This window comes from Fringilla coelebs, assembly GCF_963513975.1.
Source record: "Fringilla coelebs genome assembly, contig: SCAFFOLD_32, whole genome shotgun sequence".
NCBI classification, from domain to species: Eukaryota; Metazoa; Chordata; class Aves; order Passeriformes; family Fringillidae; genus Fringilla; species Fringilla coelebs.
The window spans coordinates 1,450,882-1,467,856 of NW_028167319.1; the positions used below are offsets into that span (position 1 = coordinate 1,450,882).

A 16,975-nucleotide genomic window follows, 5' to 3' on the forward strand; every position below is an offset into this window, starting at 1 on the left:
CAAAACACCTGAACAAGAAAAGCCCATGGGAATAATCTTAGTTTTCAAATCTTCTGTGGTTTATTAGATTTCAGAAGTGTATTCTAAGTTAATATATTGTATTGAAAAACATGCAGAGGGAACTGTTTTTTTCTGTTTTCTTTTATGTCTTATAGATGGACATCAGCAATCTCCAATTGATATTCACCACCAGCACCTTCTAATGCAGTCTGAATAAATATGAAAATCAAGACCCGTCATGGCTGACAAGCAATAACATTTTGTCCCTACACCCACCCCAGCTTTTGCCTCAACCAACCCCTTGGATTCCTATGGATCAGGAATGGTGTGGCCAGCAGGAGCAGGGCAGTGATCCTTCCCCTGTGCTGGGCAATATTTGGGCAGCACCCTGAGTGCTATGTCCGGATCTGGGCCCTCCAATTTAGGAAGGACATGGATGGGCTGGGGTGTGTCCAGAGAAGGGCAGCCAGGCTGGTGAGGGGTCTGGAGCACAAAAGCTTTGAGGAGCAGCTGAGGAAGCTGGAGTTGTTTATCCTGGAGAAGAAGAGGCTCAGGGGAGACCTCATCACTCTCTACAACTTGATAACAGGAGGGTGCAGCCAGCTGGCAGTCTGGCTCTTTTTCCAGGGAACAGGGACAGGACAAGAGGACACAGCCTTCAGCTGCACAAAGGGACGTTTAGGCTCGACATTAGGAAATATTCTTCACACAAAGTGTGATTGGGCTTTGGAATGGGCTGCCCAGGGAGGTGAGTGAGTCCCCATCCCTGGAGGTATTTAAGGAAAGACTGGATGTGGCACTGAGTGCCAGGGTCTGGGTGGCAAGGTGGTGTTGGGTCCCAGTTTGGACTTGAAGCTCTCCAAGGTCTTTTCCAGCCTGGTTGATTCTCTGAGGATTGTGACACTGCAGGGCCCTGGGGAAGCAAGGGACCATTGTGACACTGCAGGGCCGAATGGAAGCAAGGAGTCAATGGTGACAGTCTGGGTCCTGGTGGAACCACAGAGGCCACTGTGACACTGCGGGGCCTTGTGGAACCGAGGAGACCCTTGGGAGAGCCTGGGGACAATGGAATCAAGCGGCAATTGCTCCATTGCAAGGACTCTTGGAACTGAGGGAACAATCATGACACTGTGGTGCCACTTGGAACCAAGGGTCCCTGGTGACACTGCAGGATCTTGTGTCACCAGGGCTCCATTGTGACACTGAAGCACCAAGGAATCCATTGTGGCACTCTGAAGCCTCATGGACCCAAGAGGCCACTGTGACCCTGCAGGGCCTTGTGGAACCATGCAGAGCATTGTGACAGAGCAGGACCTGGTGTCATGTTGGGCCATTGTGACACTGCAGGGCGCCCTGGAACCAAGGGGCCAGTGCTGCTCCTCAGAGACTCATGGAATGAAGGAAACATGTTTGACACCGTGGTGGCCCTTAGGAGCAAGAGGCCTTTGTGACACTGTGGAACCAAGGAGAGCATTGCTGTACAGCCAGACCTCATGGAACCAAGGATCCATTGTAACCCTGCAGGGACTTGTGGGACCAAGGGCCATTGTGACACTGTAGGGCCCAAGGATCCAAGGGACTTTGTGACACCAAGGGGTCCCAGGGAACCAAAGGGACATTGTGACACTGGGAGGCCTCAAGGAATCGTGGATACCATTGAGACACTCTGAGACCTCGTAGAACTGTGGAAATACCACGCTGGGTGCAAATGTAGATCTGCTGGAGAATAGGAGGGCTCTGGACAGGACCCTGGATAGGCTGGATCCAGGGCCCAAATCCAACAAGGTCAGGTTTAACAAATCCAAGTTCTGGGTCCTGCACTTTGGCCACAACCCCTGCAGCACTACAGGCTGGGGACAGAGTGGCTGGACAGCAGCCAGGCCGAAAGGGACCTGCAGGGACTGGTGGGCAGCAGGCTGGACATGAGCCAGCAGTGTGCCCAGGTGGCCAAGAAGGCCAATGGCTCGTGGCCTGGATCAGGAATGGTGTGGCCAGTAGAAGCAGGGCAGTGATTCTTCCCCTGTGCTTAGCACTGATTGGGGAGGACCTCAAGTGCTGTTTGCAGTTCTGGGTCCCCAAATTTAGGAAGGACATGGAGGGGCTGGAGTGTGTCCAGAGAAAGGCAACAAGGCTGGTGAGGGGTCTGGGACACAAGTCCTGTGAGGAGTGGCTGGGGGAGCTGGGGTTGTTTATCCTGGAGGAGAGGAGGCCCAGGGGAGACAAGGTGGTGTCAGGGCACAGGTTTGACTTGATGATCTCTATGGCCTGTTCCACCCTTGCTGGTTCTGTGATTCTCTGAAAGCACCCTTGCAGCAGTTGCAGGATGAGCCCTGGGCCTCCTCTTCAGAAGCTCCAGCAGCCCAGGTCCCTCAGCTTCTCCTCAAGCCTATCCTGTCAGTCCTGCAGATCCTCTGCAGCTCTTCCTCATTGCCCAGAACAGGGAGCCCCAGAGGCAAACACAGCAGCCCAGATGTGCCCCCCTGGCCTTTGGCGCCTCTGGCAAGGGAGAAACACCAGACACTGCAGGATCCTGCAGACAATTCCTGCAGCACTTGTAGGATGATCCTGCTGCCCAAGGGACGTTCCCATGGTGCCAAGTCAGAAACTGCAATGGGGATTGGGGCCAGAGAGGAAAGGGCAAACAGGGATGGGCTGTTTGCAGGGAAGGAAACAGGGGGAGGCAAGAGGAAGAAATATGAAGCACAAAGAGGAAAGAAAGCAAAGGTGAAGGCAAGGAAATGCTCAGGGCAGTTTGGAGGTGGCTGCCAGGCAGCTGTGGCTCTGAGCAACAGCATCTGCAGTGGGACAGGAAACTCCCAGCTGATGGGAACAAACTTTCTGGCTGACGGCAGAGGCCAGGACAAAGCTGAGTGGTTTCCCTGGTGTCCCCCAACCTCTGCTGGCCCCAGGGGCTGATGGCATTTATGCTCCCTCAGGTTCATGTCCCCACAGCAACAGCATGGGGGTGCTCCCCCCTGCTCTGTGCAATTCAAGCAGGGGCTACTGAGCCAGTGCTGCCGCGTCTGTGCCTGCAGGGATGGGGCACCTATGTGAGCTGGGGGAGAGGCCAGGGCTGCAGAGGGGGGATGTTGTTGGCAGCTCCATGAGGACACTCTGGGACGCTGCCCTGGGCTGTCCAGCACACTGGGGATGGATCAGCCCCTGCTTTGCTGCTCCTTCCCATCTCCCCCAAGGCCCTTGCAGAGCACCAGCCATGCTGTTTTCCCCCAGCTTGTCCACGACCAGCCTGGGGCGGCTCACAGGGGATTTCTGTGCTGAGCATTTGCCTGGGTGTGGTCTTGAGAGAGCCTGGGCAAGGAGCCTGGAGTGGACAATATTAAAAAACTTGAACAAAGAAAAAGAATCTTAAAATTGAAGCCAAACAGAGGTATCAAAGATGATTTTATTACAAGTGATTTGCAGAAATTGGCCAGCAGTTTAATGTTCCTGAAAGAATCCAGTCATCAGTCTCCACACTGCAGCCTTGAGCTCCTGGTTCCTCAGGCTGTAGATGAGGGGGTTCAGGGCTGGAGGCACCACCGAGTACAGAACTGACAGGGCCAGATCCAGAGATGGGGAGGACATAGAGGGGGGCTTCAGGTAGGCAAATATGCCAGTGCTGATGAACAGGGAGAGCACAGCCAGGTGAGGGAGGCAGGTGGAAAAGGCTTTGTGCCGTCCCTGCTCAGTGGGGATCCTCAGCACAGCCCTGAAGATCTGCACATAGGAGAAAACAATGAACACAAAACAACCAAGTGCTATACAGCCACTAACAGCAAGAAGCCCCAATTCCCTTAGATAGGTTTTGGAGCAGGAGAGCTTGAGGATCTGTGGGATTTCACAGAAGAACTGGCCCAGGGCATTGCCATGGCACAGGGGAAGGGAAAATGTATTGGCTGTGTGCAGCAGTGAACAGAGAAAGGCCGTGGCCCAGGCAGCTGCTGCCATGTGGGCACAAGCTCTGCTGCCCAGGAGGGTCCCGTAGTGCAGGGGTTTGCAGATGGACACGTAGCGGTCATAGCACATGATGGTCAGGAGGGAAAATTCTGCTTCAATAAAGAACAGAAAGAAAAAGAGCTGTGCAGCACATCCTGTGTAGGAGATGTTCCTGGTGTCCCAGAGGGCATTGTGCATGGCTTTGGGGACAGTGGTGCAGATGGAGCCCAGGTCAGTGAGGGCCAGGTTGAGCAGGAAGAAAAACATGGGCTTGTGAAGGTGGTGGCCACAGGCTACAGTGCTGATAATGAGGCCGTTGCCCAGGAGGGCAGCCAGGAAGATGCCCAGCAAGAGGCAGAAGTGCAGGAGCTGCAGCTGCCGTGTGTCTTTCAATGCCAGCAGGAGGAACTGGTTGACGGAGCTGCTGTTGGACATTTCTTCCTTCTGCCCATGGAGTCCTGTTCAAGGAAGGCACAATGACAAGTCAGGGCATACTTTGCTGAGCAATGTCCAAGCCCTTTCTCCCAGCCCTGCCCCTGCTGCTCTCTGCCACCCAATTTTCTCAGAGCCCTTCTTTCAGCCCCGTGCCTGGAGCTCTGCTGGGATGTGGCCCTGTTGCTGTGATGAGCAGGGACCCTTCCCATGGACACCGAGGGGTCAGCTCTGCTCTGCAGCAGTGGGGTCATGGGAATGGGAAAGGGGCCAATCCTGGGCTTGGATTTCATCAGCCCAAACTGCTCCTGTGGCAGAGGAGCTTGGCAGCATCTTTTTTCCCAGGGCTAAGGAATAGTCACAGCCGAAGGCAGTTTGAGAGGGTTTCCTACTGCCCTGAGGGAGATCAGAGAGAACTGTGCGAAGCAAGAGCAGTGGCTGTAACTCAGTGAAGGGTGAAGGGAGCTGCTCTGTCCCTCCATCTGTCCCTAGTTGCCCTTTCTGAGATCCAGGGCAGTCCCTGTGCTCCCCTGGAAATCAGCCTGACACAGCTGAGAGCAGAGGGACCCACAGCAGAGCAAACTGGCTCAGCCTTTCTCAGTCTCAGCCCCACTCTGGCTAAGGACACTCCTGTCTCCCAGTGTCACAGCTTGGATGGCATCCCAAGGACACACGGAGGGTCCTGTCCATGGCACTGCTTGAGGAGAGTGGGCTCATTGCCAGCCTCCCAGCCTGCCCTGCCCAGAGCTCCCCGGGCACAGGGAGCTGGGACACCCCATTACTGTGCTCAGCCTGCACAGGAGGAGCCCAAGGGCTGGGCCTGACACATCAGCTGGAACTGCCATCCCAGAGAGACCCTCAGCAATGCCAGGACCACCTGGGCAAGGCAAGGACAGAGAGCCAGGCTTGAGGAAAAGCCTTTCTGTGCCTAGCCTGGCCCAACCCCTGCCAGGCAGCACCAGGACAGGACAGAGGCCCTCAGGCCCTGGTCAGCAGGGAATGGGCACATGGCCGGAGAGATGCCCTTCATCTCTGGTGCTGCTCTGCTGGCCCAGGAGGGACTGAGGGCCCTGAGCCCCTGGGCTGAGGGCTGTGCTGGCTGGGAGGGGACAGAAGAGCTGTGCTGCTCAGGGCAGTGTCTACCCTGCAGGGCAGGGCTGGCAGGTGCCACATCTGCCCTGCAGCAGGGCTTCCCTCAGCACTGCCTCCCTCCCTCCCTGCCCACTGTTCTGCTGCTGGAGCTGTCCCAGCCCGAACTGCTCCTGTGGCCCCGGGCTCCTTCCCTGACAGAGCTGCCAGAGCCCAACCCAGCCCCTGGGCCAGCTCTGCCCTGCAGTTGCTCGGGGCTGCAGGGATTTAAGAACAGCTTCACCAGCCTGGGCACCTTGGAAGGATGATGCTGCCTGGATCTGGAGGCTGGGCAGGTGGAGGCATTTTTGGAGGTTCCCAGGAAAACTCTGTGTGATGGTTTAAGAGCCTCAGCCCCTACTTTGCTCTGCATAGCTGAGCTTCCACTGCCACCAAGCTGAGCCAGGGAAAAGTGGGAGCACAGATTCAGGAAAGCAGAGACAAAAGCAGGAAACCCCTGCCCTGAAGGAGGTCATGAAAATTCCCCTCAGGAATGACGTGGGCATGAGCTGGAGCTCTGAGCAGCCCTGGCCTACACAGCACCCTCTCCACAGCAGCAGGACCTGCCCTGGCAGGAGCCACCTTGCACCCACAGCTCCCATGCACCATCTATGAAGAGCTCCCAGGCAGGCCGAGAGCTGCCCCTGGCAGGTGGCACATCCCTTGAACTGGCCAAGAGCCCTGAGGGCTGCAGGACCTGCTCTGCAGGACAGCCCTGGGCAGCCCTGGCTGCAGCCCCAGTTTCACCCCCTGCAGCCGTCCCTGGCATCAGGAGCCGTCCTGCCCTGTCATTCTGAGGGTGTCCAGGGCAGCCGCGCTCTGGAGCACATCCTCCCCCAAAGCAGAAACCACAGCAGAGCCATCCTTACAGTCACATCAGTCCTGTCCTGGGTCAGCTTTAGGAGATCCCTGCAGCCAGAGACTGATTGTGTCAGAAGTGAAGATTTCTCCATGAATGAGTTCATAATTGTCCTTTGAGCTGCTTTAAGCCTCTGTCTGCTTCACTGCTCCCAGGTACCTGCAGGCAGTGTCCCAGCCCTGCTGGGCTGGGAGAAAAGCTTCTCATCAAGAGAAATGTGCTTTTGAAGCTCTTCTTGGTTACCAGGAGCTGCCTCTGTGCCAGGAGCCCGGCTCAGCTCAGCAGCACAGACACAGCACAAGGACTTTAATGAGCCTCTGGGGCTTTGTGCTTAGACCCTGAACATCAGTCCCTGAGAGGGAGCTGAAGAAACCTCTCCAGAAGTCCAAGTCAGAATCACACTCCAAAGTTTCTTTTACTTTTAATGGGTCCCACTGAGGGACATGACTGAGAAAGTGTCCCCAGGCCCCAGGCAGAGCAGAGAACTGGAGGCACTGATGACAGGTGCGAACAAAGAGAAGCCAGGTCTTGGTGCCCTGGGCCACAGCAGGCTCTGTGCCACCAAGGGCTGTGAGGAGACACCTTGTCCTGAGGCACTGGGGCCTCCTGGTGCAGCCCCAGCCACGCTGGGCTCTGTCAGCCCCTTGTCCTGCCCTCAGTATCCCCCCCTAGTCCACATCCCAGTGGCCTCAAGGATCTGCTGGAAGGAGTCCCTGGGGAGTCTTTGTCAGGAATGGCCCTGGGGGCTCCTTAATGCTCCCAGGGACTGCAGGTTTTTCAAAGGACTTTTGGTCTGGCTTTTGCCTTAGAGTCTCTGAGAGGTTTGTGCAATCATGGCCTCCAATTATCTGCTGTAATTAGTCCCTGGAGAGGCTTTGTCAGTAACAACACTGAGTGGGGCTCATTAATGCTTCAAGGTACTTCAGTTCTTTTAAAGTACTTGGTGTTTCCGTTTGGATCCAGACTCTGGGAGAGGTTTGTGCAATCATGGCCCCAATTATCTGCTTTAATGAGTCCCTGGAGAGCTTTGTACTGACACTCAGTGGGGCTCATTAATACTTTAAAATACTCAAGGTTTTTAAGGTACTTTGGATTTTCCTTTCTACACTGAACCTCTGAGAAGTTTTGGTGCCATCCTGTTCTCCAATTCTCTCCTCCAAGGAGTCCATGAGGAGCCTGTTTTGGGGATGGACCTCAGTGGGGCCCATTCATGCCTTGAGACATTTGGGGTTTTCTTCTGACTTTGGCTCCTGGAAAGGTTTGTTTCATCTCCTCTCACGCCCAGGGTTCAAGGGCTCAGCTCCAAATGCACCATGGGGCCCATTAGAATCAAGCAAGTCCTGACAAACTGTGGCTCTGCCTTGATTTCCCTCTACTCTCATGCAGTTCATTAGGAAGTTTTCTGTAGTGGTTTTGGTTTGTCAGTTTGAGATTTCTCCGGCAATGTATCAATTTGTGTGGTGGGTCCAGTTTGGGCAGCCTTTCCAGTGTTGGCAGTGTAATTACCAGTGCACTCACCAGAATATCCTTACTCATTTCCTGCTGTGAGATAGGATTAGGAGAAAGGCAAAGTAGAATCAAAACTTTAAAAGGGTATAAAGAAAAGTTTATTAACAGTAACTAAAAGAGACAGTAAGAGGAATCAGAATAAAACTTTCAGAACACTTCTCCCTACAATCTTTTCCTTCTTACTGACAATGTAAAGAGAAAAAACCTAAAATTTTCAGTCAGTTTACCATCACTAGAATAACCTTTCTTCAGTTCACTTAGGGAGAGGAATCTCTCTTTCATGTTTTGGAGACTTCTCCATAAGAAAACAGTTCTCTCAGGGCTGTCAATTCCCATGAATAGCAGCCACCCATAAACAATCTGAAATCATCAAGTCCCTCCCATATTTTCACAGCTTTTCCCACACTTGTGTTTATGGGCCATGTCAGCTTATGAGGTAGGAATTTAAAGATGACCTGTTTAAGAGAAAAGGTTCTCTTCATCTCTTTTTGAACTCATCTTCATCTCTCGGAACAGAGATTTTCTTCTTCTCTCCATGAGGGCACAGGGTCTCATCACACTGCTCTCTTTGAATGTTCAAACATCTCATGGGATCAGAGCTACTTAAATATTTGCTTAATTTAGCATGGAAGCCTTTGCTGCACAAGTCATCTCCCCATACTTGTCAATGTGTTATAGGGAAAAGGAGAGTCTGATGTATCAATTACATCCTTCTCTACAGCTTTACAAGAGGATTTCAGCCCCAAGATCAGGACATCTCCTCATCCCTCCAATCTGGGACTCAACTTCCCCTTCACTGACCTCAGTGTCTTCATGTTGCTCCTCTATGTGCCTGCACTTTGTCCTTTTCTCTCACTCGAGGGAGGATGGAAGCACTGAAAGAGTTCACATCTCACCCGGGGCCTGCAGACGATTCCGTGACCCCGGCCAGGCTCGGTCCTTGCGGCTGGAGCTGTTTTACGATGGAGGTTTCTGCAGCGGCTGTGCTGGGGCTGTGTCAGGATGGGCCATGCTGGGGAAGGGCCAGGATCTCAGCAGCCAGGCCAGAACACAGCAGCAGCAAGGCCAGGGCATGATAGCTTCTCCTCCCCCTTCTGGGGGTTGCAGGTGAACCCCAGCAGTTTTTTCATCTTTAAAATGTGTCTTCACAGAGCCATGTACAGTTTCTTTAGTGGTTTAACAGATTGTCAATTCTCAAAGCTAATTACTGATTGGTTTCTTTGCCAGACACTGAGGAAACCGCCATCAGCTTCTCTTAGGACATCACTTTTGTGATGCAAAACCACCAACACAGCACAGAGCTCCTTTGTCCCCACATAGTAGTCATGTGCCTGAGGCACATACTTTTGTTTGGGACCAATCCTAGGATATACCAAATTTGGGAGAAAAATGCACATTTTGGCCATGGTCTCTGGACATGAAAGCTGATTCTATTCCTTAGGAAGGAAGGAACCGACCCCCAATGTTTCAGGAGCAGATGAGAGGTGACCACCAGAGGCCAAGGCCAGCCAGAGCTGGAAGGTTTTTTTCTGAAAGATCCCCTTGCATATAGGAATTGTTTTAGGGAGAGTACCAATTTTGGCAATGGGCATCTGAAAAGAGGGACACTTCTTTTCCATAGCAAGGAAAGCACAGAGCCCCAGGGCTCTGGGAGCTGATGAGAGGCAGCCCTTGACATCCCAACATCAGCTAGAGTTGTCAGGTAGCTCCTGGCAGGCCAAGCCTGCCAGACCTGTTCCATGTTCCCTGGGTTCCATGGGGCCCCACAGTGTCCCAATGGTCCCTTGCTTCCCTGTGGCCCTGAGGTGCCATAATGCCCCCTTGATGACACCAGGCCCTGAAGGGTCACAATGGTCTCCATGGTTCCATCAGGCCCCACAGAGCCATAATGGTCTCTGGGTTCCATGAAGCCCTGCTGTGTCACCATGGCCCTTTGGTTCCATGGGCTCCAGTGGAGCCACAATGATCCCCTTGGTGCCATGAGGTCCTGTGGTGCCACAATGATCCCCTTGGTTCCATGGGCTCCAGCGGTGCAGCAATGATCCCCTTGGTTCCATGGGCTCCAGTGGTGCCACAATGATCCCCTTGGTTCCATGCGGTCCCCACAGTGTCCCAGGGATCTCCATGGGAAGGAAAGAACCCAGCCCCAGTGATGCAGGGGCAGTCACCAGAGGCCAAGTGTCAGAGGGTGACAAGGAAGTGAGTGTTCTTGGAAAGTTATAGCCAAACCAATCAGTGCTCACATTTAAACATTGACACCTGGTGTAACCACGGAAGACATGGACACACCTCTGAGAACACAGGGGGTTAAAAGCAGAGCACTCCCAGGGGAACACTCTTTTGTTCTGGTCAGTGAAGGATTCAGACTCCCCTGCCCAGCCACATGCTGGGTGGGGGAGGGGAAGCCGTGCAGGCTAAGCTGAGGTAGGCTGGAAGCCAGGACAGAGAATGGGGTGAAGGGAGTGGAATCAGGCATGGCCCCTGCAGGAACAGAGGGGTGGAGAAGCACTGAGATGTCCTGGGCAGCATCTCCAGAGAGAGTTCCCCCACTGAGAGAGAGAGCCTGTGCCACCTTGAAATTTGATATCATGTGCTGGCAGCATGGCCAGCAGAGGAGAAAGAGAAGGGATGTAGAAGGTGTCCAGCTGTGAGAGTCCTGGGCAGGCTGCTGTGAGATTTCAGTTGTCCTGAGGGCAGCAGAGCCCAAGACTTTAACCCTTCCTTAGACAAAGAAAACTTTGTGAAACACTCATCCTTCATCTGAAAGAGAAAAGAGACAGCCTTGGGCCTGAGATGTCAGGAGAAGATGGGAAAGAATCCTAGGTGAGAAGAGATCATGGAGTGGCCTTTGGCTGGACTTTTCCTTGTATAGCCATAGACTGAACCGATTTTCCTGTAACACAGAGACTGCATTTAGGGGAATGCAATGGCCTGAGCCAAGAAAGTGACCTGCTGCAGTGATTGCCAGTGCAGGAGTGAGAGTGACCTGCTGCAGTGACACCATGTGCAGTAATGAGAGTGACCTTCTGCAGTGACACCATGTGCAGGAGTGAAGTGAACAGAGAAAGGTGAGCAGGGTGTGGTGGTGCCCTCTGGCTTCAGGGAAGATCTCTGTTCTCAAGTCCCTCGGCCCCAGGGGAGGTGAAAATGGGGGGTATGTTGTCCCAAAAAACTGTCATTCGTTGGTACTTGGCAAAGCATCCTTACAAGGAACCCTATAAGAAGTTTTGGTCCATGGATGGTGGTGAGAGCATGGAAGGAGGAGGTCACAATGGCAGATTTTCTCCAGGCAGTGCCATGTGTGACATGGAAACACAAGAGGTTTCAACCTGTGGAAGACTATGGTACAAGAGAGACCCCTCTCTCCCTTGATGAACTAAGAATTGATTATCTGAGAGGTGGTAACTTGACTGAGAATCCAAGGTTTTGTCTCATTGTGCTTTGTTGGAAATTGGGTCGGGGGAGTAGGAATGTTTTGGAAGGTTTTAGTTTTGAATTTTGTTTCTTTTATTATAGTGTAGGTAATAAAGTTTTTTCCCCTTTATTTCTAAGCTTGAGCCTCGTCTGCTCTGTTTCTGGTCACATATCACAGCAGCCATTTGAGAAAAATATATTTTCATGGGTGCACTGGCATTGCACCACTGCCAACCCATGACACTGAGAAAGGCCAGAAGGGCAGGGAAGACACCAGGAATTGGTCACATTTTCTCCCATCACAACCATGACTCAGGGAGTAGGATTAAACATGGAAAGGCTCAGGCACATTACTGACCTCCTGCTGCCTAAGGAAAAAAAGAGAAATGAAGATAATTTGTCCCTTTTTGGGTTCTCCAGTTCAAAAAAGACACTGAGTCAATCAAGAAGATCAGGAAAGCTGGATATACAAGGATTTACAAGGGGAAGCTGGGAGTAGAAGATGTGCCCATACTCATGGTGAAGGAAAATCCTGTTCTTGGACGAAATTCCCTAAGGGAAGGATCCCTTGGAAGAAGATGGATCCCAACTCTTGGGGATACTAAAATTTTGACTGGAAATTATGTGACCAGAACTGCTGGCTTCTATTTGCAACAGGTTTTTGGACTGGTTATTTCAAAAGAGGATATCCAATCTAAATTATTCTCAAGTTTTATGTAAAGGGTTCCATCTGAACTGGGTCACCAAAATCTTCCTCCAGAGCCAGTGCATGTGGAATTTTGGGTATAAAATCCAGTGGCTTCACTGAATATTCCTCCATTGTTAGAACTTTAAATATTTACCTCCAACAGAAGAAGAAAAACACCAGAGTAGACACCAAATGTTAAAAAAAATTTAGTAATTCTCTTTTTTTCTGTTTCTCCAGTCTCCATATTTTCTTTCTGCTATCCGTCGTTTTCCTAGAAATTTCTCAGCACCCTCTGGCTCCTTTTTCTATCCTACACGCCTTAAACTTTAAAGGCTTTAAACAGCAGCATTTAGTGTCTCCCTGTCCTGGTGTTAACACGTGTTTTGGGTTTGGGTTTCCCAGGACACGCACTGCTGAAGATTACAAATTACTTTATGCTGTTCCTGCTGTCTCCTGGAATGATTTCACCCCAGACATAGTTGGAACAGTTCATATAAAAAATATTTATTATCCATTTACCACTGTCCCTCTGCTCTTGACACGACTCTTTCTTCATCCTTACAGATGAAGAAAATGTGGTTTCTCTGAGGGGATAGAAGGGAATAAAAACTCTGCTCTGGAACTCCATCCAGACTGTGCATATGAGGAGGAAAAATAGCCTGAAATATGAAATATGCTTTTTATCTGTCTAATCTTAGCCAGACCTGGTGTCTTCTCCCAACCAGTCCTTTCAGTCCATGAAGATAAAACAGAGAATATTGACGTCATTTTTTCTACTGTTGAATATGTTGATATTTTTATTTAACCTTACAAGATAAAAATTAATTAAATTCTTCCTGTGGAGAAACTGAGGTACAGGAGAAGACTGGGATTCATCTGCATAATTTGGGGCATCTGTAATTTATACATCTTAATTTAATTATCATCAATAAAGACAATCCAAGCAACAAACTGAATAGAGTTTAGAGTGTGAATCACCTGACATAGTGCATGTCTGGTTTAGGGTGAAATAAATCACAGAATGGGTGGGGTTGGAAAAAACCTTCAAGATCATTGTCTTGGTTTGGAAAGACAGGTGCCTGCTAAAGGAGACAAGAGTCTCCCCTGAAATGGAGAATGCAAACCCTCCCCACCCCTCCAAATTGCTATGAATTTTAAAGTAAGGGGCTCTCAGGCAAAAAATATGGGAGCTGGAAATAAGAGTTCTTTAATAGGGAAGGGAAAAAATATAAAATCATAAAACAATGCAATACACTAGAACAACACTGACAGAGTCAGAACTCAACCTGACATCCTGTTGGTCAGGGTGTTGGTAGCAGTCCAGTTGGAAAAGGGCTGCAGTCCTCCTGGAGTGTCAGGCGTGGTTCTGTAGGAGCAGGGGAGTCCTGTAGGAAAGGGGTGTATCCTTCCTCTGCAGATCTGTGGAAGTAGAAGCAGCTGCTGTTCCTCTGGGGAGTCCAGTGGAGAAGAACTGTGCTGGTGTGTCAGAATCTCCAGATTACATCGGGGTAGAAATGCTTGGTTCCTCCCTCTGGGTGGAGCATCTCACAATGGGATGTTATAGTTCTTATCAGTCATATCCCCTTATCAGCAGATGTTCCCTGCTGAGGGACCCTGATTACAATCACTCAGGAAGAGAGATAAGAATTGCCCACTTGACATCAGACAACTGCCATACAGATGGCAATAGAATACATCTTGCCTTGCAATCTGGAACACAGTCCCTCCTCTGGCACTGGAAATGCCATGGCCCAGGCCAGAACCAATCCGGTGGGCCACAGGTGTGAGCGGCCGATGGTGTTGTGGGTGTTCAGTCCAGAGCAGATTTAAACAGCTCCAAAGAAAAAGAAAAACCCCAGCCCAAGGAACTTCTCTGCCTCAGAAAGCTAAAAACTAACTAAAAGCAAAGGAGAACTCTGTCCTGCTGTCTGTCCATCCACAGACAACAGATAACTTAGCTTTTAAGTTTTTCTGTTCTGTTTTGGTGTGCAGCTTTTAGCTTTTTATTAAGGGTTACTGGGATCTTTTTACAGGGTGGTGAAGACAAAACAATCCTATTCTAGCAGGAGACTCAAGGACAATCTCTTCAAACTTCAGGCCCAAAGCACAAACAACATGAAAAGACGAGGGCAGGTGAGCAAGCAAGGAGGATGAAACTTCATAATTTGAAGGTAATAATTGCACAGTTAACTCTTCTATGCAAATGGACTAAAACTTATAAAAAATGTGAGATCTTGTGACCAAGCCCTCTTTTGCTCCCATCTTGGAGCCATCCAGGCAGAGCCACAACTGTGCCTCTGGTACTGGCAGACTGTGGCCTTGGAAGGCACTTCAATAAAAATCCACTTTATTCCTTTTAGCTCCATCTGGCCTCTGTTCCAGCTCCTTAAGGCATCACAACAGTCCAGGAGCCGGAATGTGGAGGAGTGAGTGCAGTTTCTGAAAACAAACTGCTGCTTTTTCTTCCTCCTCTTCACTCTCAGAACCAGCCTTAAAGGTGCAGAACTAATTTCTGGGCTGAACGGACAGATGGGGGTACGAGCATCATGAAGTCACCCCAGGACATGCCCCTGTCAGGGTCAGGGGGTCCCGTCCCCGCCTCATCTCCGGGCTGCCGGGGATCCCCCAGCTCCGGTATCGCCCCTTCCCCTCTCCCCGCCCTTGGGGTCCCCCGTTCCACACCCAAGACCGTCCCCAGGGGTGATCGCAGCTCCTCTCCCTCCGAAAAAGCTCCTCTTAGGGAGCCCGGAGATATCCGGGGCTCGAGTTCGGGATATGCCGGCTCCGAACACTCTCAAAAAAAATCCTCCCGGAGACCCCTCGCTGGAGTCGGGGCGAGCTCGGCCTCCGCCCTCACCTGCGGCTCGGGGCTGGGGGCGATGCTCCCGGGGCAGGGGGTGCTGCAGACTCAGCGTGCGGGCAGTGCGAGCGCCGGGATTCTCCCGCTCCTGCTCCCGTTCCTCCTCCTGTCCCTCCTCTTCCTCCCGCATTTCCTCCACTCCCAGCCCGGACCCCCCTTCCCCCCCCCTCTGCCCCACGGCCGCCGCAGCACCGGTGCTGGCTGGGGGCAGCCCCCGATCGGTCCCAGGGATGGGCAGGGGGCTCGGGGACCCTCCCGGTGCGGATCCGTCCCCCCGGCCCGAGCCCCAAATTCCGCTCCGGGGCCGCCGGGCTCCGCGGGTCCGCCTGGCAACCGGTGAGTCATCGGCAAGAAAAGCTCTGGTTGGCTGGAAATTGTTTTGTGCGTTCGCTGATTGGCTGGAATTGCGAAAGCAGCTGTGCCCTGCGAGCGTCCCTGGGTGCTGCGGCGTCCCGGCCGGAGCCTTTTCCTCTTTCTTTCTCTCCCTCTGAGACCTTTTTCCTATTTCTCTCTCTCTCTGAGACCTCTTCCCGATTTCTTTCTCTGCCTTTCCTTTCCCCATTTCTTGTTCAGTTCAATCCAAGTTCGAGCAGATCCGCAGGTTGCGTTCCCACGCTCACATTTGCACCTTCACTGGGGCAGAGGCGTCTCTCCCTCATGAGATCGTAACCCACGGGCAGGATCCCTTCCCACCGCAATTGTTCCGGGATTCTGTCGGGGTCTCCCTTCCCTTTTCTCCCTCCCTCTGCTTCCAGCTGGGAATGTGCTAGAAAATGTCCAGCAAAGCCACCTTTGCTGTGTGCTCTGGGAGCCCACAGAGCTGCTGGACCTTGTCCCCTGGCCCTGCACAGATCCTTGGGAGGCACGGCAGGAGCAGCACCCTGGGAGTCTCGAGAATGCCCCTCTGGGATCCATGGTACACACTCCCTGGGGCTGGAATTCCAGTTCCCAGCCAGGAAAAGATGTTCCTGCCCTTGAAGGCAAAGCTCTAAAGTTGGAGCCAAAAGCCAAGTGGAGCAAGATCTAACAGTGACATTTCACTGCCACCCTTCATAATTTCAACCATGGCTGTTGTAACTCCTGGATGGGGAATTAAATCAGGGCATGGTTTTTGGTGGGAGCTGCCCTGCGTCAGGGGAGACACCCTGAGAGAGAAAGAGAGCAGGCAGAAAAAGGCAGGAGAGAAAGGAGGACACAAACACAATCTGCTGAGAAGGTGGCACTCTGAAAAACAGAACTGGAACGGATGGAAAATGAATGGGACAGAAATCAACAATTTTGTAACTTTATTTCCTATCAAAACACAATTTCCCCCCTTTCTCACAAACCTCCTCCCAGTGACATTCAGCACAGCTATCAGAAAGTTTTTCTTTTGGAGTGGATGTTCCTGGCTACAGCCACAAGGAAACAGGGAATGAGGATTTTCCTGCTCTTGAGGAGTTTGACATCCTCAGCTGAGGAGAGGAGGAGGCACCAGAAGAAAAGGGCAGCTGGGCTTCATCCTTCCACAGGAAAGAGTGGGGGGGAAATCTCTCATCCTGTCTGTAGCTGCTCCCACAGGGATGTGAGGGCTGATCCCAGAGCCCCAAGGGTCACAGTCAGGGCTGCCCTCAGGGAACACTCACCTGGTATTGAGGGGCAGGGTGGGAGCACCTGGATCTTGGAGCACCCAGCTGCACCCCCGTGTTTGGAGGTGCCTGAGGAGAGCAGGGATGATGCCACGGACATCTTGCAGTTACATCCCCCCTGTCCTGCTCTGCATGACCCTGATCCTGGTCTCAATCTCACTCCACATTTACACACAGTTCAGTATTTAATCCCATCCCAGTGCCAGACTTGTCTAGGTCAAGACCCTAATCCCAACCTGAGCCCTTAAACCAATCCCATGTCTAGCCATAACCCCAATCCCAGCTCTAATCCAAATCTCAGCCCCAACTCCTATCTCAGCCCCAATTCCAGCCCCTTCCAAAATTCTCAGCCTCAAACCAAATCCCAGGTTCAGCCCTTCTGGGGCTTTGGGGGTGTCTCTGTCCCTCTTACCCCAATGATGTTTGGGTGGGATCACACCAGGGCTGAGAGGGACAGAGACCCCCCCAGGCCTCCCCAGATGTGAGAAGGTTGGAGAGCCCCCCCAGCCCCAAGCACCCTC

At 52.0% G+C, this 16,975-nt stretch overlaps 1 protein-coding gene across 1 annotated transcript; it reads right to left on the reverse strand.

Moving 5' to 3' along the window:
• Window positions 1-3,438: 3,438 nt before the first annotated feature.
• On the reverse strand, window positions 3,439-4,389 carry LOC311166048 (olfactory receptor 14I1-like; the record flags this gene model as incomplete). Its single annotated transcript, XM_084227530.1, has 1 exon — window positions 3,439-4,389. The coding sequence occupies exon 1, from the start codon at window positions 4,369-4,371 to the stop codon at window positions 3,439-3,441; it is 933 nt and encodes a 310-aa protein (XP_084083656.1). The 5' UTR covers window positions 4,372-4,389.
• Window positions 4,390-16,975: the final 12,586 nt, after the last annotated feature.